Source organism: Melanotaenia boesemani, chromosome 4, assembly GCF_017639745.1.
Source record: "Melanotaenia boesemani isolate fMelBoe1 chromosome 4, fMelBoe1.pri, whole genome shotgun sequence".
Lineage (NCBI taxonomy): Eukaryota > Metazoa > Chordata > Actinopteri > Atheriniformes > Melanotaeniidae > Melanotaenia > Melanotaenia boesemani.
The window spans coordinates 30,329,441-30,355,793 of record NC_055685.1 but is presented as its reverse complement, the minus strand read 5'-3'; the positions used below and the strand labels follow the sequence as shown (position 1 = coordinate 30,355,793).

Here is a 26,353-nt window from a genome sequence, read left to right as displayed (position 1 = left end):
AGTGGATATGTTAGACCGTGTAATGTAAGGTTGTATTTTGCTAATTTGAAAACAGCCAAAAGCTTGCAAGTGGAATATCATTGTCTTGGTTTTAATGTGCTGAAACAAAACAACTGTATGCATGTCTGTGTGGTGTGTGAATAACTAATGGAACTAACACCTCCAAATGCACAATTCAGGAAACAAATAAGTACTCAGTAAACAAGAGTGCAAACACAATGTCATTTATTCCGACCACATAACACATCTCAACAGAACTATTTAACTAACTTAAACAAGTAACAACAAGAACCATATATAACCATTAACGCAAACAATGACCAAATATGGACAAAAGAAAATTAAAAAAATCAATCACGAATAGTGTCTTTGAGTAACTGAACAGTCTCCTCCATGCCTGTCATTTCAAACATTTTTGTAACAAAGTCTGCATCCCGGCACTTTGGGCAGCTGGGTTCATGGGCCACCCATTGATCAATGCACACCTGGCAACCTATCAGGCCACGGCAGCATGAGCTTGCCACAGGGTTCCTCATTGGATCTGCAAGATGCATGAAAATTGTTTGTAAGAACAATTAGTTGTTCATGATTAGCAGCTTCATGTCAGTTTATTCACTTAAAGAGGAAATATGCCGGAGGTCCGGAATAGCTGACATAATTAATTACATGACCTGACAGATTAGGAGTGAGAATGGAGGCTCTCTGTCGAAATTAACCTATCCCCATAATTATAAACAATAGATTTAGGGATGTCCCCGATTTCATTAATTTTGGGGGATTGGTTATCGGCGGATCAGTACATGTGAAACCGATCTTACTGTCTTCTTCTCTGTAAAGAAAAGTTCAAGATTTGAGCCGATAGCTCCGGTATTTCTTCAGGACGTAGAGAAGCCAAGCTAAGCTAAGGTGTTTGTGTTGGAATCTCAGTGTCAAATCGTATTATCGAGTTGTATCACATGAGCTGAAAGATCCAATTGTAAAGCTTCTTGCGGTGACGTGCTGTGTCAAAGATCTTTAGTTGTCGAGATGCTTCACTCCTCTGTCTGTGAGTCGTCTCCATGAATGAAACTTTGTTATGAACGCAATAATTGACGTCTAAGGACTAATATATCAATGGAATAGTATGGAATTTTACACAGTGCTGTAATTTATGCTACTATTACCCTTGTTACTTGTTTTTGTGCAACTTTTTTTCATTGTATATTAGAAAAATACACTGCAAAGGGTAAAATATTTGATGGAGCTCATAGCAGATAAAAACTGCCTCTAAGAATGGCATGAGAAACAGTGAGCAAATGGGACAATTTTGACATTTGTATTATAGTTGCAAGTTATATTTTTAAAGATAACTTTTTTATCAGCAATAACACAAGACGTACCGGACGATAAATCCCCCCAAAAATGCCCCCTGGAGTCCAAAGGGTTAACAAAGGTCCACCGGAAAAACATGTCTTCAATTTGGCAGCATTATGTGGTGAAAAATCGGAATCGGCAAAAATCGGTATCGGTAGATCAAATTTTTTAAAGATCTGTGATCGGCCAGAAAACTGCATTCGGTCTACCCCTAAATAGATTAGTAGGTACATTCCCTATGATTATCAGTGTTTTTTGTTTTTTAATTTGTGGGGCAGCGATGTGAGCTTCTCAACACACAATGATAATTGAAGGAAATTAACCAACTCATACAACTTAGGGATTATTAAATGCTTAACTATGCCTTATATGTGTTACCTTACACACCTCTGCATATGACGCATTTGAATGTGGCCTTGACTGATGCCACCTCCTCATCCGTCAAGGCTATTGTGCTAACTTTATTGGCCCTGGCAAATTGTCCGAGGTCTTGGAGGGCTTTGGTGATTGCTGGCAGCTGTTCTGCTGCCAGGACCAGCTCCTCCATGTTTGTGATGTGGCTCTCCTCTGTGACACTGGTGGAAGGCAAAACAAATTTGCAAATGAGAAAAGGTCCCTGCGGTTCTCCAATTTTAACTTGTTGACACTGTAGTTAGTCATGAGTAGATAAGCAAGCAGCTTAGTACTTAGATTACTTGCTTGGCCTTGCAATTTAAATAGTTGTTAGCTAGTTAAAAGGATAACATATTTTACCATATATATTTAAAGAATGAAAAATATAAAAGAAAAATAAAAAAATAACATTGTAACACTGTCATCCATATATCTATCTCCATTGAGCATGAAAAATCATATTTAAAAACACTTCTTACCCACTCCTCCTCTTCTTCCTCCTTTGCAGCTCCTCAAAGTCCAGTTGTGGGACAGCAACAACCTTCCTGGCATTTTGTCTCCAGAAGGCTAGGCCTGAAGCAAAGATACAACGCTGATTATTTTGCTGAAGGAGGATAATGTCTACTGGTGTTTCTTTACCAGTTTAATAAGCATGTTAAATGTTGTTTTGTCAATAAAATAAGTTTTAGTTTAAGACTTTCCATGTATGAATAAGCATGAGGCTTTCTGAACTTATGGCTTTAATGGGCTGTCCTGTGGCAGACAGATGTCAGCAAATTCACAGAAGAGCTTGAACCTTGACCCCACCCCATGTCAATGATTTATAAGCAAGGAAAAGAAGTAGAGTAACATTCAGAAGTTAAAGTTTGTTACAAAACAAAGCAATGTTAGCAACACAAAATACACTATTGCGATTAGTCTATGTTACTGATTACTGTTTAGTAATTATGAGTGGTATTTGACGCTTATGGAATAAGAATAAGATATTTGCTCTAACAGGTGATTGGTATCACCCAACAGATGAGGTTACATCACTTACCTCTTGAAAAAGAGTTGAAGCTTGCCTGAATAAAACATTTAATTTCATCAAAGGATCGAGTGAACAAGGCATTCTGCCAAAGGTAAACAACTTAACATACCATTAGTCCCACTAGACTCCACTAACTTGTTCCCATGTCCATCGCATAGAACAATGTCCATATCGCTCCTCAGCTCCCTCCTCACTTTTTCAGACATTGCTGGAATTGTGGCATCAGCCAGGCTGAACTCCACAATGAGTGAGGCACCATCTATCGTCAGGCTGCCTCTTTCCACCCTTCCAAGTAATATATTCCTTCCAATGCAAAGACAAAGAGGGGAGAGGTACATAAGATTTGGCGATGATTAGAACTTTTGTGCATGTTATGCATGAGAGTTTTTAATCACCATTTCTTGTTTATTTTCTGTTAATAAACCATGACAAAGAAGGTTATTTGGTCTCATACCTGGTGAAAAGTTTGGCAGGACGTGGGGTAGGGGGCCCAGCATGTCCGGTGGATGTAGATGGTCTTGTCATAAAGGTGAAGGCTGGCTGTCTTGCAGGAGGAACTGTGACAATTAATCTTTTTTTTTTCATGAGATTTATGATGTTAGGTGACTATCAAAACCAACTCACGAGTTACCAAGAGGCTGACCAAGGGAATAAAAGCTATTTTCTGGACAAACTTCCATAGGCTAAGGCTTAAAACACAAACAGTGAAAAACCCACAAAAACCTTTAAAAACATCCAAAACAACAGTGCAAGCCAGCAAGCACGTGTGCTTCAGCAAAAAGTAGGAGCTGGTTTGATGATCAAGCATGTTTTTTTTTTAACTCCTCTAGCTTCCTGGAGATGAATATGGTGTCTGTACCTGCATGAAGTTTGCCCCCCATCCTCAATAAAATATAGTTTCTATTGTTTGTGCAGCATTTGCACTAGTTTATGCTGAAAAAAATTAGCGTTTGTCTTGTTTTAGAATTTATGGTATTGCAAGTTTACTATTGACACTGTGATATGTGTTTTGATGTAACATTGCTATGACTGTGACACCAACCACTCGTGATCACAGTTACAATTTAATTTGTGTTTTTATTACGGATGATCCCATCTCTATAAACGCCTACTTAAATTAAATATGAAATTGTAAGTGTAATAGCTGTAATTTGCCAGCAGAGGGAGTTTCTCCCAAAATGAGCGCTGGGTGTGTTGGCTTGCTGGGAGCTGCCTCTTTCTCATACCAGAACCTACCTCCTGCAGACTGCAGCTCGTGTGTTTTTGTAGTTTCCTTCCTGCAAAAATACCGGGCCCACCTGAGGGCTTGCAGCCTCCCATTGTAGTCAACATGAACTTAAAATGGTCTCTTTCCAAAGTACTGCAAAAATTTGCATTTTTCATTGCACTTCACCTGCTGATGTAAAATCACGAGTTTACGAGTGGTATCTAAGGCGAACACTGATAATGCATTGATATCAAATGGCCATTACAATCACAAACTTAAAATAAGTACACGGTTTATATAAATGGGACTGTCAGTAATAAAAACATTAATGCAACTGCAGTTGTGATCACGAGTGGTCGATGTCACAATCATGCTACATCAAACACACGTCAAAGTGTCAAGGGCAGCCCACAGAGAGAAAGTTATATGAGTTTATGCAATACTGGAAAAAACTGAACCAGCACAAATGATAATTTTTCAGCATAATCCAGCACAAACGAATGAGACCACTTTAGGCTCAGTTGGAAAATGGGAAGCTGCATGACCTCAAATTCACTTTTCAAAGAGTGTTAAATATCTCGAAATCTAAAGCAGCACCAACAATCACTTTTTCAACACAAACCAGCGCAAATGCAGCACAAAACTGCGTACTATTGAGACTATTTTCATCAAGTTTTATTGAGGATGGGGGCCCAACTTCACACAGGTTGTCTTTGTTCCTCTAAGATTGTAAATATAATGTACAATTTAGATGTGGACCAAACAATTGTCAATGCTATCTTAACTGTAGTAGAAAAAGTAGCCTACCATTTCTCACCCATTTTAGAAACACAGAACCAATAATGAATCAATTACAATTCAATTAATTTGTATAGCGACAATTCATAACAAAGTCATCTCAAGGCGCATCAATAACAGATAATAGCAGATAAATCAGTTACAATAATCATATGCTTTGGCCTTACCAGGAACCGCTTCAGACCGCTCCTCATCCCCACAGACCTCACATCGATGTAAGTCATCATCATCGATGTAGCCTGTGGTGCTGGGCAGTAGGACATCACCACCGTCCTTTATTAGATAAATTGTGGATGGGATCAGCTAAGGGAGAATGGAAGACAATGACTTTCAAAAGTTTGATACACTGTTATGCATCCACACAGTCCCACTTCAAACTTTGTTTTCTTCTCCTTCATTCCTAAAAGAACAACATGTCACTGTCCAGCCAGATCTTAATGTTATATTTTCCAAGTTGGCATATTGTCATGAACTATGGCTGGTATCACATAACATTGGTCTGTAATGCTTCCATCCAATGTTCTGTCCTGTTATTAGTCTTTAATTTAATGTGTTGCAGATTTTGTTTTTTTCTGACATGGTTTATATCAGTGCTTCTCAAACTTTTTAGATCCAGTGCCCTCTAGCTATTATCCAGACCTCCTTCCTCTCCCACCACAGATATACTGTATAAAAGTGGGATGAAATGAGACAAGATCACAGTATGAGGTAATTGAAAACATCAGGTAAGAATCTGATTTAGGATGACAAAGAGACCTTGCTGGGTCTGAGCTGGAATGATCTTATTTGTGCTGTTTCGGAAAAAGAAATGAATGAAAGAATGATAACATGTGGAAAACTAATATCTGCTGTTTAAATGTAGTTTTAGAGTTTTACCTGAATATCTAATGCCAGAGCAAACATATAAAGTTTTGGATTGCATCCGCCATGTGCCATCCCACCACAACAACCAAACTTTATTTTCCCTCACATTTTGTTACAAAGCCAAAAACTGCAGACACAAAGCCATAAATGGAGCATATTAACTGTTGTTATGGAAGAGTTTTAGTTAGAACATTAAAAGTTTCCCTCTGATTGAACATAACTCTACCACGTTATTGTTAAACACCATCATGTAATTACAGCAACTGTAATGAGAAAAATAAGAATTACCTTAAAAATCCGGGAAATGTTGTCCAGTGTCAGGTCCATGTGCCGAACATTAACACTGCGGGTCCCACGCCACAAAGTCACTCTTCCGAGATCCATATCCATATCCAGAACCAGAGAGAGGAATTAAGAGCAATGCTATTCGTTTCACACCGTCTGCCTTGCAGAAACGAATGCTTTGCCCGCTCAAATTTGTGACATGTCAAACGGGTATTAGTAGTCCTTAATAGGCCTACGTATCACGCACATTCACCCGCTCAAATTCGAAGTTGCTCCCGCGTATACTCACACAGAGATGGCTCTTGATGCACACCTAGATTTAATCAAAACTATGATGTCAAATGGCAAAACTTACAATGAAATTTCCAATACGTTGGTTTCAATGGGTTTGGAGAAAGGCGCGTCGGTCCCGAGTATAAAGAAATTCTGCGCAAGTCGGAACCTAAAAAAAAATAGACTGGTGTCAAAGTGTCAGTTGGAGGGCGCAGTTGTGGATGCAATTCAAGAGGTAAACGGCCTTCATATGATAATAAGTTTGAACATTGCTCACTGCCAGGTAGAGCAGCGGCGCTGCCTGTAGTAGGCCTACATAAACAGCAATTGATAGCATCATATTTAATTTAATGGTTGTAAACTGCCTATTCACAAACGGGATAGCCTGATTTGAAGACTGACATTTTTGTCATGCATTACTCTTCAGATCATGATGGCAACACAAATAACTGCATATTGGTGCTGGGTGGCCAGCTCTTGGCCACAGTGGCACTACACAATGAACGGATTTGTCACCCGTGTTCTGCTGAAAAAAGCACCTGTACGCATGCCGAGAAAAACTTGCTCCGCTAGAAGCCCAGTAACATGTTAGGGCTGGACAATTAATCGAATTTTAATCATGATTACAATCATGCCTTCTAACAATTATAAAAACACTGTAATCGAAGAAAAATCATTAATGTCACATGTATAACAGGAACACATATAGACTGGCTATTCATTTTTTTATTACCATTATTATTTTAATATATTATTTTACTCCTTTACTTATTTCAAATTTATTTGCAGTTGTTTCTTTAAAAAGTTATATTTGAGGTTGAGCTTTGGTGGTTCAATAAACACTTATTAAAATCAATAAATAATCGTGTACATTAATCGTGATTTCAATATCAATCAGAAGAATTGTGATTATTATTTTTTCCATAATCGTCCAGTCTACTACTGGTCTAACCACAGCCAATGTATCTTTATGATACTATAACATTTTATGTGTCCAAACCTCAGCTTGTGTGTGTGTTTGTGTTTAATACCTTTTATTCTTTTTTAGACAGGGCCGACTTATGGTCGGAGGTTGATGAAGGGATACCTCCATAGCAAAGGCATCCATGCCTCAGAAATGAGAGTTGCAGCTGCACTGAAGGCTGTTCAGCCTCCTTACCACGAGACTCGTTGCCAAGTGAGTATGCACTTAAAACTTCTTTGTGTTGTAGCCTATTTTAAGTTCAACGGTAAATGCAAATGCATTTCACATGTGTGACAATAAATCAGCCAGTGAAAAGGTCTGGATTTCCCTTTCTCATGTTTTTAAAAGTCTGTGCCCTACTGGGACTACTTTACTCGGAATGCACCAGGCCTCTTGTAGTTCTGTTGTGTCGTAATTGTTTTAAGTTTCATTTTTGGCCTGACCGCATGAGCCTAGCAGCCTAGCAGCTACACCGCAGAAATTGCCATTTGTGTTATATGCTGCATTAATCCTGTGTGTCTGAGTTCCGTGTGCGTTCGTACTTGACAAACCACACACACCAACAACCATACAAATACATCTATGCAGGAAACAAATCATCTGCACCTCCTGAACCTTCAGTAAATCTGGCTGAACTGTACTGATGGAGTTTGCCTTTTCCTTCTGACCGAGGACGATTCAGTTGACGCGCAATCCCGAATCAGTTAAACGCATACAATCCCAAAAACATGTTCTTCTAGTTGATGTTAGTGCTTTTCAATAAATGGCTCAATTTTTGTGAGATATGAAATTTTATCCATTTACAGCTTGCCTACAAACAGTTTATTGCCCCATTTCTATCTTTTAAGTCAAATATCCCTTTCAGTTACATTGAAACCATTGTCAATCTTTTCTCTAGGGCTTGAGGAATCTCAATCCCATGCCGTATCAAGCGGCATATTTTGGTCAAAAGCTTCACATGGACCAAAATGAAAAGATGGCCATGTATGGGGTGACATATGTGGTGGCCATAGATGGCTATAGCAGCAAGATTGTGGCCTACTCCATCATGCCTGTAAAAAACAATCTTGTTATATATGATGAAGTGTACAGGTGAGTTGATATGTGGATTATATATGTACAAAGCTGTGTGATTTCTGATGAAAAATGTTTTACTGATGAAAGTTTTTAACAACTGCCCTTCAAGTGAAGTTTAAGTTGAAGAAAGTTTGATAGTGTTTTGGCTTACAGTTGTATAGGAAAGAATAAGAGCCAGCTTGGACTGGACTGATCAAAACAATGTGCAGCTCATAGCAATAAAAATGAAAAGTCTTTACCCTGTTGGCTTTTTATTATATGTTTTGTAGTATTATTATTATTAATTTTTCTAATGCAGCATGACATGATTAAGGGATGAGAAAAAATTTTTGAATGTATTTGGGTAGTAGTAAATATAAAATTATACATTGTAATTATCCACAGCCAACTGATGAGTCCATTCAAATATAAAATATGTCATTAATTTGTGATAGGGTGTGCAATTTGAATGAAATGGTTACGTTTTTTTGAGCTTTTATTTCTCTTTTCATTGATTGAAAAGGAATGCTGTTGTGACCTATGGCCTTTGGGATCAGCTGAGGGTGGATCACGGAGGAGAATTCTATCTCTCACTCTATATCCAGGAAAAACTGTCAGGGTACAGGTTTCGGCAAGACAGGGAACCATGCCAGCAGACAGCATCAACAAGGGTATTTAAAAGCTTTTCAAAATATAATTTTTCTCAACATGAAATATGTGTGTATGGGTATGTATTTTTCACAACAGAATTGAACAGAACAGAACTTATTGATGTTTTTGAATTCCCTTCTGCTCTACATTTTCACAGAACCACAGGATCGAACGTGTGTGGCCAGAGGTGAACAACAGGGTCACCTATCCACTGAAGGCAGCCCTGGTTCACCTGGTGGACCAAGAGCTTATTGATATGGACGACAGCACAGTCCGATACTGTGTGTCAAACCTGACCTGTCAGGTAGCCAGGATCGGAATCCAACGCTTTATTGATGCTTGGAATTCTCACACAGTTTCAGGTATTTCTTCAATTTTATGAGTTGTCACCGCGACACAAAAATAAGTTCCCATACCTGGGAGGTTGTTATGAGAATAACTTCCCCCTCAGCAGCACCTGGTATTGCCTGCTGCTTTCTCTGTTCCCACTGAACATTTTCAAGTTCAAAATGTTACCGTAAACGATGTGTAAATACAGCTCATCTTAAAAGCATTTTAAAAGAGTCCCTCAATTATTACACATTTTGTTTTATAGACTTAATTTGATAATAAGTTTAATTTTTTCATCATAACTCAACACAAATTAAAGGATTTTAAAGGATTTTAAAAATATAATCATTAGATTTACATAAGAACTGACAAACTAGCTCATTTATTGTTTTTTGGCTGCAAATCAGCACATAATGATTTCCTTCTTGATGACACATTCACATGAATTTGATATTACATAAGTTAAGCACCTGACAACACTTTACTGTTGGTGTTACAGTTGCCTGTCAGGCCAAATCAGACATACATGGACACAAACAGTTTATTTCTGTGTAATGTCAGTAGACTTTAGCATTACTGATACTGGGATGGGGACAGTTTGTTACAGTACAGTACAGCAGAGTGTGTCTCAATACCAAGAGAAACATACTGTACACTGATTCAACATTGTCTTTCATAAGGAAGAGGGATTCCAAATGTCCTGGCTGAAGGTGGATGTCAGGTGAAGCTGTCAGAACAACATCTGCCAGGTTCAGCAGAGGCTGCTGATCTCTACCTGCAGGAGAGGGGGGCAAACCTGACCAGAGAGTCAATATTTGGCACCAATCCCTTTCAGTCTCTGGAAGACCAGCAAAATGCAGAACAGCAGTTCAACATTGCATACCCAGACTTGGGGAGTCTGTTTAACAGTGCCGTGAACCAACAGCATCGCCCCTTCCAGGAAGCTGTAATGGAGCTGATCTCTGTTTTGCGGAGACAACAAGTCTAGAGGGAAATATGTGTTTAATTTTCTTTTGTCCATATTTGGTCATTGTTTGCGTTAATGGTTATATATGGTTCTTGTTGTTACTTGTTTAAGTTAGTTAAATAGTTCTGTTGAGATGTGTTATGTGGTCGGAATAAATGACATTGTGTTTGCACTCTTGTTTACTGAGTACTTATTTGTTTCCTGAATTGTGCATTTGGAGGTGTTAGTTCCATTAGTTATTCACACACCACACAGACATGCATACAGTTGTTTTGTTTCAGCACATTAAAACCAAGACAATGATATTCCACTTGCAAGCTTTTGGCTGTTTTCAAATTAGCAAAATACAACCTTACATTACACGGTCTAACATATCCACTCTTAAATGTATGTCAGGGTGTATTTTACTGTAATTTCCAGCGGTCCAGACATGGGCCCGACAGTGAGGAGGACCAACATCACAGTGTCCTTCCAGGAGGGTCCTCAGGAAGAACGGTATGGACACCGAACTGCTGAAGACCTTCTACCACTCTAGTATTGAGAGCCTGCTGGTTTAACTATCACAGCACGGGGCCTGCACTGAGGACAACAGGAAGAGGTTTCAGAGTGTAATCAAAGCAGCAGAGAAGAATGCTGCCCTAATGGTACAGCAACCTTTTCTACCAGACCTCTGCCTAATAAGTAACAACTGAACTGAACTGGTTGTATTATTTTCAGATGATGTGATCTTGTGCAGCACTGGAGTAATACGCATTTAAAAGGTTAACATCTGTGTGCCAAGATATAGACAAAGGAGGAAAGAACAGTACTAATTTAGCCCAGTTCTCACTGTTATTCTGTACTTCCAGTGAAAGTAGGCTCTGCTTGTAGAGTAAGGACACCTCTCATGAAGAGTGATACAGCCACTGATTGTAAAAACCTCACATTGCTGTAATTAGAGGGATAAAAATAACAGTAATAGTTTGCCAGGGTTTGTGGGTGATTCGCTAAGATTGCTTGCGCCAAGGTCACAACTAGCAAGATGGAGATGGAGGTATTATTGGAAGAGAAATATTGGAAAATTGAAAATCCATAGATGAAAGTATCTCCGCACAGCCAAAAAAGTCGCTAGTTAATCAGGACATGGATAAGCAGTTGCTGTGTTGTGCCAACATGGTCTGACATCATGAGGTGCGTCTTCTGTGACCATACAGTGAGGTAAACCATGACAGCGCTGAATCAGGAGTAACGCTGGTCATTTATGTCCCGGTGCAAGGGATCAAAGTTGGGGTACATAGCTTTCAATACCAGCTGGTCTCGAGCGACTTGGAGATGGGAACGGCACACAGGAAGTAGAGGAGGGAGAGCTGAGCGCTTGGTGAGCTCTCCATCCAGGTCAGGAGCGCACTGCAAACATCAGAGTTTAAAAGTAAAAATAGAAAGACAAAATACATGTCTGATTTAATAACCGCTGATCAAAGCGTTGAATATTCAGTTTCATTTATATAAACTCAGGTTGATTCACGGTTTCCCTTTGATGTGTTGATTATTGATACATTTAAGAATGAACTAAATGACTGCACCAAACATCTGACTGATACACCTCTGAACTCCTGCAGATGGCTGCCTCCGCTCTCACCCAGAGGGTGCAGCCTCGCGCCTGCCTTTAAAAAGTGTTAAATCAAGGCGCAGAAATAGCGGCCGCACATTTACAGTAGTATTCAAATAGTGCGTGCAGAGCTGTCTCATCCCAGTCATCATTGCACGTTCTGGCTGAAATGTCCATAATGCAGATTCTCTCCAGGCAAACGTGCAAATCAGGTGTATAGTATTGTAAGGCGCAATCCATTTGTCATTTTTGATCAGCGACTTTTGCTGTGATGTCAGGTAGTTTTGATACCCGCAAACCAGATCCGGTCCAGATCCTGGAAAGTTGTTTTCGTGAACAATGACGAAATTATTTCATTGACGACCCATGACGAGACGCGTGCGCGAGTTAGGAGACGAGACTAGAGAAAATGTTTGAGGAACTGTCAGACATTTAGATTCGGAGATTTCAGCCTGTTGCTGTAATCTGTCAAAAGCTGCAGCCGCTCCTTGTTTGGACACGCCCACCACCTGGATGCACTACACACCTGCTGTCACACATAAACACGCGCGCTCACACACACACGTACACTGTTGAGTTTATTCATTGATGCAATGATGAGTGAATTCGTAGCTTCAACAAAGGGGTTCGTTGGTGGGAAACGGCGAGATGATGCTTAACATCCATCAGAAAGAAAAACACAACGCGTTGTAGAGGGAGGTGCCAATAAATGTGCCAGCATACAGCAACGAAGGTCTGTAGGCTACTGTGGTCTATGTAAAGTTAAAATAGTTAAACGCACTTAACAGCTTCGTTATTGAGGCACGCAGATTTGCTGCTTTGATCCGGTTTATTGTGTGATTGATGACATGCGTAATGGAATGTAGGCTACATAGTTGTGGAACATTAAACAAGGCAAACTGTAATTCAACTTGACAAATGAGTGCGTGGCAAACTGGACAAACTGAAGCGGTCAACAAAACTACGGCTGACCAGCTCTCCTCTCTCTGGCAAACCAGCGCCAGAGCCCCCCATCACCATGGCAACCAAAAAAAACAATCCATAAAACCATTGATCACTATCCATGACGACTTATATGGCTCCTACACAGATAGAATAATGATTAAACATCTCGTTCTGGCAAACAACCAGCTGTTTGCACGCTACTTTTGTTCTGAAGTGTTAACACTCTCCTTCCGCTTCCGGTCTGCCAGCCGTCACTATCTCGAATAAGAAACAAAAAAACGAAACAAGGAATTTGCAAAAACCAAATTTCGGCCGTTATTTGATTTGGATCTTTTCGTTTTTTCGTTTTATTGGGCCGAAAGCAAAAACCGTTTTTCCGTTTTTGGTTTAAAACGAAAAAAAGAAAAGGGGGCGCTGTTTCTGTTATTTCGTTTTTTGGTTTTGTCAGAAAAACGGATTATACTTTGATACCCGGATCATGCACATGCATACTTTTCACTTCACCATCGCACTGTAATGGCATTTCAGGCCACCTCCAAGTTCTTGAGAATGTGTCTCGGTTCTTGTCTTCTGTGGGATTCGAACCAGAGTTTCCCGCACCTCTCCGAAGCCTCTTTAACTCCTCTGGGCCAACAACCAATTAAATGTCTCGATTTGTTCCAATTTCGAGAATCAAACTTTTGTGCATCCAATCAGAGAGCCGGATTTGTTCCAATTTTTATCAGCGATCCTCCCACGCTGCTAGTGGCACTTTGCTCTTCTCTCTGCGTTTTTATATAATGTCTAACTACCTTTATCAGTAATTCCTTCACGATTTTTCCTTATAAAGCACATGGGTGTACGAATGACACGACTTCTGCCTCTTTATCAGTGGTGGTTTGGTGACATATCGGTATGAAACGAAAACACGCACGATGAAGTTATATTATAAAACGGATTTAAACTTCTTACACTGTCAAATATAATTTTAAATTCATTTTACACACCGCGTATCACTGTTTTGCTGCAGCCAACTGGGTTTATTCAGGTTTTATAAAACATTTACTGACGGGAACACGTCCTCAGAGATGAGGATCTCCAAGAATTTAAAAGCAGGAACCTTCTCTATTCAGTCTCTGATGTAACGAGGGACAAACTGCGTCAGGTCTCCTGTAATTTGTACAAAAGGAGGAGAGTTTTCAGTGACAACAAAGTGAAATCTCATCACACATTCTGCTAAAGTCGCAGGTCAAGGCAAGCTTCGGTGCAATGTAGGGAAACAAGATCCGTTATTATGATTTCATTCAACACCAGATGACCTGTTTCTGAACCACTGACATGATCAGTGGCGTGCAGATAGGTGGTGATAAAGCACTTGCTCTTTGCCCTCTGGACCGACTAAGTGCACTTTTCAAAGTTTTCAAAATGTTTTAAAAGTGTACAATTTACTGTATGTGTCAAATGTTGACGTGATAATCGACTGTCTTAGTTATGTTAGTTAGTTATGTCGGAGTAAGACAAGTAAATTTAGTTGTAGAAAATCCGTCAGAGTGAGCACTCTGACAGGGTGTCTGTGAAATGTGTGACGCGCCTGCAGCTCAGGTTGTACCAGAGATGCTGCAGAAAATTGACGGTTGCTGAATGTATTTAATTAGTTTGGCCTTCGATACCACGTGTCTATAAGTATTATGTTAATATTTTTATGTTTTTCAGATAATTGTGTTTACAAGTCAACTTATATGAAGTCATGTCAGATTTACGGTACGTTTACGTTCATCCAATGTGCAAATACACGATGCTAACGTAAGTTTTATTTTCTGTGCTTTCAGTTTTACGATAAATCAGATTTTCAAAAAATAAATAATAAAAAATAAAAGAGGAAGAAGAACAAAGGCAAGCCCTTTTCAATTACTGGACGATTTTTACGTGTGCATACAGTCTAATTTAGCAGTAACGCTAAATGAGGGCAGTACATTATACTACGGAAGCCTGTAGCTGTCATTTATGGAAAGCCGTTTTATTCAAAATTAAATAAATAGAAAAATAACTAAATTATTGAATATATATATATAAATAAATATACATAAATATATAAATAAATATATATATATATATATATATATATATATATATATATATATATATATATATATATATATATATATATATATATATATATACATATATAAATATATGTATTGCCTGGGGTTGCCTGACGTTAACTGGGATACTGTTCTTCTTCACCTTCCTGGTTTGGCCACTTTTAAGTGTTGTTTCCTGTCTTTTTTTTCTACATTCTGCAACCTCAACCATATAAATCTCCCTGTGATGTGTTCTCTGTGTTTAATTTAAAAATATTAAACTTCCCAATGATATGGTCTTTGAAAATGTGTAAATGCATTGTTTTAATATGATTACCGCACATATTTTTTTGTTTTCACAGTCCCTGATGGTGGTCAAATGTATCCTGCTGACTTTGGCCATCCATATTTTCCTTCTGTCCCTGTCTTTGGGGAAGCCATACATACGCACGCCTTTCTCTGAGCGATTGGAGCATCCCCATGCAGCACAGCATACCATGGTGAAGACTGTATTCAAGGATAGCAGAGAAAAGAAATGGCTAGACATGCTGATCTAGTCGAGTTTTATGCTATTGTAAAGGAATTCTTTTAGATATTAAATGCATTTGGAAAACAAAGGGTGTTTGTCTGATTTATTATGTATATGTAGGGAGTAAGTCTTGGGATAGTTAACAGATAGTGATGGAAAGCCATGTATTTTCCATGAATTGAAATCAAAATTTTATTTATTTGCCATGGATTTTCTGTAATAACACATTATATTGTGAGTCCAGACTTGTGTAGTTATCAGTCTGCCTCAGTCAAAATAAGTCTTAAGACTTAAAAGCAATTCACACAAGTAGATAGTAATAAGTAAGAATAGATAACCCATTTATTTGAAATGAATTGGGGTCTAAATTTTATTTATTGGATATAGATTTCCTGTGAGAACAGTTATCATTATGCTGTGAGCCTAGATTTATTGTGTAGTCACTTGGTAAATCATTGTCATCACCTGTTGGTATGCCTCAGTCTGAAAGATAAAGTTAAAAAAACCGAAAATATTACGATTTACATTGCTGTTGATGTCATACAGGTTTAGTTAACATGATTCATATCAATGAACACAACTATAAAAATATTGCAAAGCAAAGCCTTCGTTGATCATTATTTACCGATTATCGTAGTTTTCTTATTATTTTGTATTGGCCGCCAAGCACTTCCTGGAACTTTTGGAGGCTACGTGGACCACGTGATCGGCAAGCGTTTTGAGCTTCCGGTGGCGCCACTCTCTCTCTAGAGTCACTCTGCTCTGCTCCTACTACATTCAGCCCACGTCTAGAAGCCCCGCCCCTTAATTTGAATATAAGGATCCGAAATAAAACAGAAGCACGAAATAGGCGCAGCACAATGTGGTGCTGCACTATATGTTGCTCCCAAAAATTACTCCAAAATAAAAGTGTCCTCATGATCCCAATTAAATAAATTAATGCATATATATATATATATATATATATATATATATATATATATATATATATATATATATATATATATATTTATTTATTTATTTATTTATTTATTTATTTATTTATTTATTTATATATATTTATTTATTTATTTATATATGCATTTACTTATTTATATATATATATATATTTACTTATTTATATATACATTTACTTATTTATATATATATATTTACTTATTTATATACATATATATATATATTCAATAATTTAGTTATTTTTCTATTTATTTAATTTTGAATAAAACGGCTTTCCATAGTCATTGCCCCCCCATATTACTTATGTAACACTGTATCTTACTATCAGCTAAGACTGCTTGTATCGGGTATTGCACATCTTCTGTTCAATGGATTTCCACTGTGCATCATTGGATGGATTGCACCAGTATATAATAGCTCAACTGTGCTGCAAAAAAATAGTCCCTAAAAGAGGGTAAACCCCACCCTCCTTTGTCTTTACTTAACGGTAGAGTTTTAAGTCTTATCCTTGTTTTTGTTTTTTTCCTTGCCATATGTATCTTGTGATAATTTTTTCCCACATTCCTTAAATTGGCTCTGGTTGATTTGAATTGGTAAAGTCTGAAATAAGTATAATAATCTTGGTAATATGTTAATTTTAAGAGATTCTATTATTGAACTGAGACTAAAACAAGGGAATTAAATTCCATCTTACTAAATTGTTTTTTATATTTGTTACTACAGGCAAGTAATTGTATTCCAACAGTCTTGTGGGGTCTCTTGGAATAGTAATACCTAGATACTTTAAGGAATCTGTATGCCACACTCCAGCATACTTAATGTTTAGTTCTTCTGATGGATAGTAATTGTACGATAATAATTCAATTGTTTCTATATTTACCTTGTAACCAGATAATTCACTATTTTTTTCAAGTAAATGCATCAGTTTTAGCAGAGAATGTGTTGGTTCACCAAGCTATATTAAAATATGATCTGCATTAACAAGCCATTTCATATTCAGTGTCTTTCATAAAGATCCCACTAACATCTTTATTTTGCCCTAATGTACTGGGCTAATGGCTCCAAGTATAATGCAAACAGTAAGGGTGACCATGGGCATCCCTGTCTGGAGCCTCGTTCTAAGTTGAAGCTTTTTTGAAAAATAATCGTTAATTTTAATCCTTTCTATATTCCATCATATTCCATATTCCATCTTATCCTTTCCTTCATTTGCTATAACCGATATGATATGATATGTATTTCGGTTTGATAGTTTCTAACAACCTTTATCAGTAATTCCTTCATGATTTTTCTTCACAAAGCACATGAGTGTATGAATCACACGACTGCTGCTTCTTTACCAGTGGTGGTTTGGTGACATACTGGTGTGAAACGACTGCATGCTGAAGTTATATTACCAACGGATTTAAACTTCTTACACTGTCAAATGTCATTTTTCACACCTGAAATTAATTATATGCATCTTGAATCACTGTTTTGCTGCAGCCAACTGAGTTTATTTTGATTTTGTTTATAGATGAGGAAAATCTGGAAAATATTACATATGATTAAAAGAAAGCCAGTTTAAAGTGTTGCTAATTACAGCATCACATTTTCGTCCAACCTCACTGTAATGTCCTTTCCTTTCTGCTTTACAGACAGCATTGTTTTGATTTCAAACATCATTATTTTGTCATTTTACCACAATAATTGTGTCATTACACCTCCTGTTCTGGCTTCTTCCACTGACTCTCCCTTTCTCTGTTCAGATGGATAATCCAACATTCTTAAGGACCACTAATGAGATCCTAACACTAAAGGCATCCAAGCTTTTGGTCAAAACAAAAGGAGACAGAGGCCAGAGCCCACATTACCATAGAGAGTTGTGAGGTCACCAACTGTGGAAAACGAGGCTACGCCGTGAATCGGCTTGCCTCCCACTAGAGCAATAGATGATGGGGTCTCAATCCCTGCTGATGGCTAACAAGGTGGGTGGGTGGATGGATGGATGGATGGATGGATGGATGGATGGATGGATGGATGGATAGATAGATAGATAGATAGATAGATAGATAGATAGATAGATAGATAGATAGATAGATAGATAGATAGATAGATTTTAATGTCTAGATTCTAGATTAGATTCTTTTTCTCCTTCTCAGTTTTTAGTGAACAAAGCAGCATGCAACCATATCCTGGTGATATCTGCTACACATAATGTCCAAATGGTTGAACCGACCGTGCAGGTGTGTACTAAACTATTGTGCACAATGTTAGATGGATGATAAGGCCCTCAAAGATGTTTTATCTTAAAAACGCAAAGCAGCACAAACGAAACGATTTTCGACACAACCCAGCACTAACGCAGCAGAAACTACTGAGGTCGCAGATTTTGGTGTAACACCAGCTTCACGCAGGTGTTAGACGCGACAAGCTCCGCTCTTTCCATGTTAACGTGCACATGGAAAACCCTGGGTTGAATTAACGAGTTGATAACCAGCTTCGTCGCCGCTTATCGGGATCTTGAATATCTGGGTAAGTCCACTCAGGTAACGGAGAGATATCCATGGTATGTTAATCACACTTTTGTCCGTTGAGAGTCTCTAATGTGAAGCTAATGTTAGCATCCACGTTAGCAACGAGTTTAGAGCCACATCGGTTTAAACGTTAGCTTGTTCTACCTTTGTACGAAAATAATGTTAATTTAATCAGATTAGCCCCACTGCCTGGATGTGTTAAGAAAAACTAGATATTTACTGAACAGTTTCCATTAACTTAGACTTTTCCATGATGACGTTAAACTGGGATGAGGCCCACTGTGAACAACGTGGTTTTACTGGGTCTGTTAATTAGCAAAGTCCAGCTGTTGCTGATTTACAAGTACTGGATCTAAATGATTTGAAATGATTAAATTTTTTAAAAATTTATATTAATATGTTCTGTACTCATCTCGCAGTTATTTCAAGCCTTTAAAAAGCCCTTGTGCAGAACTTGATAGAAAGCTGTCATGTGGATCAGGTGTGAGGTGGATCAGATGTGTTGCAGCTTTACAATTATTGTGGCACTCTGTTCGGGTTGTCTTTTTCAGGTTGTCTTCTGTACCGTCGTTTTAAGCCAGTCAAGCGACTAGTATTTAAAACACGAGTGAGGCGAGTTCGTCGTTTACAAGGTTTAATAACTCAAAAATATTCAATTACACGTTTATACACCTACACAGTCAGAAAAATGTATAGCTTCCAACGTCTCTGGCTTCAATCTACTAATTAAGCCTCAATTACCACATCATAGTGACGCGGCATTATTTAATTGGAAGCTCAAACTGTTTCAAAGTTAACATTACAAACTTATGCATTTTAACAAAAGCATTATTTCACATTATACAAAAACTTGCTATTTGAAGTTACCACTTTGCTTTTAACCAAAAAATGATCACTTCAGGTAAAATAATGAATTTGGCTCAAACAACAATGTTCTCAACATTCAGGAAGAAAAAGCTATGAAAACAGTACTAGTATTTTAAATTTCTCTGTTCCAGATGGATTTTGGTTCACATTAAAAACTCTTGGATAAGTTATGTTAAGAACACATGTACTAATCTAAATAAATTTCCATGTTAAATTCCAGGTTTTCCAAATTCAGTAAAGCAAAGAAATCATCCAGAGGAGGGGGGCAGAATATTTGTCAGTTTAAGCTACAGATCAGTGCTGTTATTAAATGCTGGCAGATAAAGGGTGAGTACAGATTTTACATTCCTTGGATATTATAATGCATCTTCTAAGCAGACCAGACAGCATGGCTGATTACTCATTACAATTAAGTAACTTAAGACTTACTTGGACTTAAGCCATCAGAGTTGGCACTTGACTCAAGTCTTACGGTTTAAGACAGCGAAACAAAGCCTTTCTTGTAGTATATATATATTGTGTGCGTATATAGTTAGTTTTATTGTCGACAATAGTCAACAATAAAAATAGTTGACAACAAATTTTGCCTGTTGACTATTGTTGGCAAAAAAAAACAAACTGCAGAGTAAGACATCGTCTTCTTTTCCTATCTCTGAGAGTTGCTCATGCGCATAGAAAAGAGCTACAGAGTGAGACATTGTCTTCTTTTTTTTTTATCTCTGCTGAGAGTTGCAGAGACAGCAAACAGCATGACGTACCTCTAGAAACCAAGATAAACTTTTAAAGAAAGTCCTTTTTCTTTTACTTTTCCTCCCAAGGATACATTTTACTATGCAAACAAACATATTCTCTCAGAGGAAGACATATTTTCTGATAAAGTGCTAATTTATCATTCTACAGATAAGTTATGTTAAGAACACATGTACTAATCTAAATAAATTTCCATGTTAAATTCCAGGTTTTCCAAATTCAGTAAAGCAAAGAAATCATCCAGAGGAGGGGGGCAGAGTATTTGTCAGTTTAAGCTACAGATCAGTGCTGTTATTAAATGCTGGCAGATAAAGGGTGAGTACAGATTTTACATTCCTTGGATATTATAATGCATCTTCTAAGCAGACCAGACAGCATGGCTGATTACTCATTACAATTAAGTAACTTAAGACTTACTTGGACTTAAGCCATCAGAGTTGGCACTTGACTCAAGTCTTACGGTTTAAGACAGCGAAACAAAGCCTTTCTTGTAGTATATATATATTGTGTGCGTATATAGTTAGTTTTATTGTCGACAATAGTCAACAATAAAAATAGTTGACAACAAATTTTGCCTGTTGACTATTGTTGGCAAAAAAAACAAACTGCAGAGTAAGACATCGTCTTCTTTTCCTATCTCTGAGAGTTGCTCATGCGCATAGAAAAGCGCTACAGAGTGAGACATTGTCTTCTTTTTTTTTTATCTCTGCTGAGAGTTGCAGAGACAGCAAACAGCATGACGTACCTCTAGAAACCAAGATAAACTTTTAAAGAAAGTCCTTTTTCTTTTACTTTTCCTCCCAAGGATACATTTTACTATGCAAACAAACATATTCTCTCAGAGGAAGACATATTTTCTGATAAAGTGCTAATTTATCATTCTACAGTCATTTCTACAGTCATTTAGCAGACGCTCCAAAGCCTCAAATAGAGAGATTTTCCAGTAAATATTTCCAAAACAAACTAACAAAAAATTTAAATCTAAAATGAGGAACGCTTCACGAATTTGCGTGTCATCCTTGCGCAGGGGCCATGCTAATCTTCTCTGTATCGTTCCAATTTTAGTATATGTGATGCCGAAGCAACACGAAAGCAAAGAGGCATCCAGGGCTATTTATAGGACATGGACCTTCCCTCTAACTGCCTCATGGTTCAGCCTCATCAGCAGGAAAAGTAGATAATGACTGTAACAAGACAGAAAACAGCACCAAAAACATCTCTTGGTTCTGCTAGTTCCCTGAAATGATAATAGGAAGTTATTCAGCTCCAGTGTGACCCAGTTTAGTTCTTATTCTAGTATTTCAGTTACAATCTGATCCTGAGTGAGACACGGATGCATTATGGGAAATTTGCACAGGCAGTGTTGCATCAGCCACTCAGGAACGGCTGACTGAAGACGAGGACAAAAGGCTGAATCGACACCCCTCCTCCAACCATCCTGCCGAAGGGACTCCAACCCCCACCAGCTCCAAGAAACCCACCTCCACGTCTTCATGAGGTCAGAGTGCTGACAGAGAGACATCCTGGACGGAGAGAGAGACAGAACCGGTCTGACTGACGTCACTCTGCTGCTGTCGAACAGGAAGAGACGAAGACTCCAAGCAGAAAACCCGCTCAGAATCTGAAAACTGCTGGTCCTAAAAACATATAGCCCTAACCCTCCCCCCCCCAAAAAAAACAAAACAAAAAAACAGATCTTTGTCCACCAACCGGACGTTGTTTAAAAAAAACACAGTCAGCCATAACAAGGAAAGAAAAAATAGATGTTCTATGAAACTGCTACAGGACATTGCTGTTTCAAAAACCTACATTTAGCCTTGGCCAGAAAAAAGAAAAACAAATTTCAAATGTTGTTCCACCAAGAAGATAGCGTTGTTTAACAAAAAACTACAGTCAGCCTGAAAAAAAAAAAGATATGTTCCACCAACCCGCCACAGGACAGCACTGTTTGCAAAAACACACAGTTAGCCCCAAGTATAAAAAAATAAAAAAATAAAAAATCAGATGTTCCACCAAACCACCACTGGATGGCGCTATTGTGAATAAATACAATTAGCCCTGACCAAAAAAAACAGAAGAAAAAAATTCCGGTGTAGTTCCAATAACCAGCCACAGGAAAGCGCTGTTTAAAACGATACAGTTAGCTCTGACGAAAAAAAAAAACAAAAACAAAATCCAGTGTAGTTCCAATAACCAGCCACAGGAGAGCGCTGTTTAAAACGACACAGTTAGCTCTGACGAAAAAAAAAACAAAATCCAGTGTAGTTCCAATAACCAGCCACAGGAGAGCGCTGTTTAAAACGATACAGCTAGCTCTGACGAAAAAAAAATCCAGTGTAGTTCCAATAACCAGCCACAGGAGAGCGCTGTTTAAAACGATACACCTAGCTCTGACCAAAAAAAAAATAATCCAGTGTAGTTCCAATAACCAGCCACAGGAGAGCGCTGTTTAAAACGATACAGCTAGCTCTGACGAAAAAAAAAATCCAGTGTAGTTCCAATAACCAGCCACAGGAGAGCGCTGTTTAAAACGATACAGCTAGCTCTGACGAAAAAAAAAAATCCAGTGTAGTTCCAATAACCGGCCACAGGAGAGCGCTGTTTAAAACGATACAGTTAGCTCTGACGAAAAAAAAAAACAAAACAAAATCCAGTGTAGTTCCAATAACCAGCCACTGGAAAGCGCTGTTTGAAACGATACAGTTAGCTCTTACGAAAAAAAACAAAAATAATAAAAATCCAGTGTAGTTCCAATAACCAGCCACTGGAGAGCGCTGTTTGAAACGATACAGTTAGCTCTTACGAAAAAAAACAAAAAAACAAAAATAATAAAAATCCAGTGTAGTTCCAATAACCAGCCACTGGAGAGCGCTGTTTGAAACGATACAGTTAGCTCTTACGAAAAAAAAACAAAAATAATAAAAATCCAGTGTAGTTCCAATAACCAGCCACTGGAGAGCGCTGTTTAAAACGATACAGTTATCTCTGACAGAAAAAAAAAAAAAAAAAATCAGATGCTGTTCTGCCAACCTGCCACAGGACAGCGCTGACTTCCTTCAGGTCATTAAAATATGTCTACTCTGTTTCAGCCTCTGCTGTACAGGCTCCTCTCCTGCTCCACACAACTCTACCTCCTCCTGTAGCCCCCTCCTCCACCTCTGTTACTGCTGTTTCTGCTATCCCATCCTGGGCGAGCCTACAGATGACTAGCTCTTGGAGGCCGATCCAGAAAACCCCACCCCTCCAGAGATCCTTACCGGGGTTCATCCAGCAGAGGTACTAGAGTCCTCTCCAACCTGGTTGGCCACACCACCACCACCAGCTGTACCAAGGCTTCCCCCTCCACCTGCTGGCAGTGCTGAGGTGAGTTTTCTGAAAGTTCATGTTTCCTCTGAACTGTACGATGTCAGACAGATGGACTCCACCAAGAAGATTTGCACATTTTACACTCGATCGCTTCTTACAGGTGCTTGTGAATGTACTCACACACCACCTCACACATGGCCACTTGGGTAACTATGTTGGTAGTCTGGGCAGGTCCTCATCAGCATCCTCAAGCTCAGCTCCGAAGGCCTGTCAGGGCGGCAGCCGGACTGATGAGGCGGTACCGACTTGCCGGGGTACCTGCCCCCCAGCTCATGTATGTGGACCGTGACTGCTGCACCTGGGACGGCTTGTTGAAGACAGCTGCCTTGTTTCCGGTACGATTTACTGTCTGCTTGTTGCATTGTGGTGTTCCACACAACATTGACTGTAAAGCAGATTGTCTGAAAACCAGTCTGGAAACATCAGAGAAATGTTTATTCAGCTAATACAAAAAAAGAAATAAATAAAAAAAACGTCCCCACTGTGATTTGTCTGTTGCAGGAGTGGGGTCAGCTCGTAGTCCAGCTCAACATTTGGTTGCATCAGGTGTCACCACGGACAGCCACGAGCTGTACCCCACCGTCATGAGGCAGCTGTCTCAATGCATCTTCGAGATGGATCCCAGAGATGCACGCCATCTCACAGAGGCTAAGCGGTCTGAGCTGGAGGGGAAGCACGGGATGGTCAGCCTGATCCGATCCAGCGAATCTCCAGGGAGGAGTGGAGGCTCCACTGCAGACGCGTGGAGATGGCGCTCCTCATCCAGGACCTCTTCAACACCTTTGGCGGACCAGCAGGCTTGGACACCCTGGATGTCCCGTTGCTCGATGCTCTCCATATCCAGGAAATGTGGAGCACACAGAGGCGCCACCTCAGCTGCATTCAGGACCCACCGGGGGTGCAGCTCAATACTGAAACCAGCTGGCTGACGAAAGGCGGGGTCAACCTGCCGGTCTATTGCTGTGCGAGGGGCTCGACTTCTCTGGAGTCCTTCGCCACTGCCCAACATGCCTTTCCTGAGGCTCTCGGAAGCCAGACTCTACTTCCCATCATTCCTCAGACTCTGAGGTAACATCTACACAGCAGAAATATTTCAGTCTTTTTTTTTATTTTTCTATTTAAACAACATTGAAACAACTTTTTTTTTTAAAGAAGTGTTTTTTGTTTTTGTTTTTAAAGGAATTTTCTCCTCCATTTCTTCTCAGGAGGAGGTCCAGACGGCCAGCCAGGATACCAGCATGTTCTGAAGCTGGCCAAGGCCCTGGTGGAGGTCAGGAGTCTTCAGGGTCTACCTGAAAGCAGGGTAGACAGACTCATTGCGCTCTGGCAACGCCTGCCAGAGCGTGATAAACAGTGAGTCGTCTACCCTGCCAGACACCAGGAGAGGCTGACCATCCCTGCTCCTTCCATCGCCAGCTAGCCCATACCTGCTTTAACAGGGCTGTCCTTGTCCCATCTGAACCAAGGACAGCCCTTTGACTTTAACACCCCTGAGGTAGAGCCAGGTCCATCCTCAAGGGGTCTGCCACCTCCTCCTCCTGCCTCTTCCTCCCTCCCTTCCTTCTCTCCTGGCTCAACGTAATCAAGCTGTGCCACCTTCTTTTCCGGTACCTAGGACCACAGCCTGCAGAAGAGGAGCCTCCACCCGGAGCCAGACCCCGCCAGCGGCCGCTGCAGTACACCTGCAAAAAGTGTGGCCAGTCAAAGAGTCTGGACACTGGCCACACTAGAATTGCTGGTGTAGCGTACTGCGCGGCTGTTGGTGGAAAGACTGTGTACAAGTGGAGGGGGTAAATGGGGAAAAAAAGGACCAGGGAGAATAATTGTTCATAATTAACCCTAACTGTAAATATTGATATATCATATAGATATATGATTTCATACAATTTCTATACTTTATATAATTTGTATATTTTATTTTAATTTTAATATGCTCTTATTTTATATTCATTTATATAATGCCAATATTTTTTTTTATATTATATGTATCATATATACTTTTTTATATTTTATATATATATTTTATTTGTTAAATTTTCATTACTGTTATGGTTCTTTATATATAAAACATGTCAAAATGGATAATTTGTTCAGTTCTTTGTGAAATATTTATATGATGTACTGTAAATAATAATGACTCAAATATTGATCCATTAATGCACAATTTCCATCACACGTCCAGATAAGATCTGCGGTCGTCATTTCAGAACAAAACAATAATCAGCAATCAGCATTTTCCTGCTACAATACTGGACACAGAAAAGCCTTCTGAAGTCAAAACCAAGATAAACAAGAATTTCATCAAATAGAGTGTTTATTTAATAAAATAATTTCTAAAACAAAAACAAACAATGAAAAAGATCAGTCACTTATTAACATCTTGGAACGTGTTTTTGAATCGTTATACAAGGGAATTAATGGTCCAGGAAAGAAGCTTTTTGCTTTCAGTTTGTGAGTCCTGCTTCTGATGCTCCTGAACATCCTGCACTCTAATCCTGGAGTATTTGAGTTTACTAGAAATTTGTGTGGAAACCCGTTGCCTTAGACCACTGTAGTTTTTACAAATGCTCAAACTAAACAAGTCAAACTGTATCAACATGGGCT

At 39.0% G+C, this 26,353-nt stretch overlaps 2 protein-coding genes, 1 long non-coding RNA gene and 1 other non-coding gene across 7 annotated transcripts; 2 read left to right on the top strand and 2 right to left on the bottom strand.

Moving 5' to 3' along the window:
- Positions 1–208: 208 nt before the first annotated feature.
- Positions 209–6,121, bottom strand: LOC121638022. The gene is made up of 8 exons (XM_041982442.1): positions 5,934–6,121; positions 4,949–5,084; positions 3,231–3,333; positions 2,938–3,079; positions 2,786–2,858; positions 2,226–2,319; positions 1,741–1,928; positions 209–541 (listed from the first exon to the last, which is right to left on the bottom strand). The coding sequence occupies exons 1-8, from the start codon at positions 6,033–6,035 to the stop codon at positions 351–353; spliced, it is 1,029 nt and encodes a 342-aa protein (XP_041838376.1). The 5' UTR covers positions 6,036–6,121; the 3' UTR covers positions 209–350.
- LOC121638847 lies at positions 5,079–10,348 on the top strand. 2 transcript variants are annotated; one of them, XM_041983876.1, is made up of 6 exons: positions 5,079–5,489; positions 7,252–7,380; positions 8,066–8,259; positions 8,747–8,894; positions 9,032–9,236; positions 9,885–10,348. In XM_041983876.1, the coding sequence occupies exons 2-6, from the start codon at positions 7,279–7,281 to the stop codon at positions 10,190–10,192; spliced, it is 957 nt and encodes a 318-aa protein (XP_041839810.1). In that variant the 5' UTR covers positions 5,079–5,489; positions 7,252–7,278; the 3' UTR covers positions 10,193–10,348. The 2 variants fall into 2 exon arrangements, with proteins under 2 accessions (XP_041839810.1, XP_041839811.1); XM_041983877.1 differs by having other exon boundaries at positions 9,889–10,023.
- A 10,232-nt stretch (positions 10,349–20,580) lies between these two features.
- LOC121637716 lies at positions 20,581–25,672 on the top strand. Of its 3 annotated transcripts, XR_006009931.1 has the most exons (5): positions 20,581–20,698; positions 23,473–23,746; positions 23,850–24,084; positions 24,251–24,817; positions 24,955–25,672. It is a non-coding gene; the product is annotated as an uncharacterized LOC121637716 (long non-coding RNA). The 3 variants fall into 3 exon arrangements; XR_006009932.1 differs by lacking the exon at positions 20,581–20,698 and having other exon boundaries at positions 22,470–23,746; positions 23,912–24,084; XR_006009930.1 differs by lacking the exon at positions 20,581–20,698 and having other exon boundaries at positions 22,470–23,746.
- LOC121639148 lies at positions 21,366–21,471 on the bottom strand. The gene has a single exon (XR_006010132.1). It is a non-coding gene; the product is annotated as a U6 spliceosomal RNA (small nuclear RNA).
- Positions 25,673–26,353: the final 681 nt, after the last annotated feature.

Bases quoted from the DNA above. Each gene is read 5' to 3' on its own strand.
- LOC121638022 (XM_041982442.1), bottom strand. From the start codon at position 6,035: ATGGATATGGATCTCGGAAGAGTGACTTTGTGGCGTGGGACCCGCAGT. The intron at 3,334-4,948 runs GTAAGGCCAAAG...TAATTGTCACAG, and splicing joins GCGGTCTGAAGCGGTTCCTG to TTCCTCCTGCAAGACAGCCA. The intron at 3,080-3,230 runs GTATGAGACCAA...TTGCATTGGAAG, and splicing joins CCTGCCAAACTTTTCACCAG to GAATATATTACTTGGAAGGG.
- LOC121638847 (XM_041983876.1), top strand. From the start codon at position 7,279: ATGAAGGGATACCTCCATAGCAAAGGCATCCATGCCTCAGAAATGAGA. The intron at 8,260-8,746 runs GTGAGTTGATAT...TTGATTGAAAAG, and splicing joins ATATATGATGAAGTGTACAG to GAATGCTGTTGTGACCTATG. The intron at 9,237-9,884 runs GTATTTCTTCAA...GTCTTTCATAAG, and splicing joins GAATTCTCACACAGTTTCAG to GAAGAGGGATTCCAAATGTC.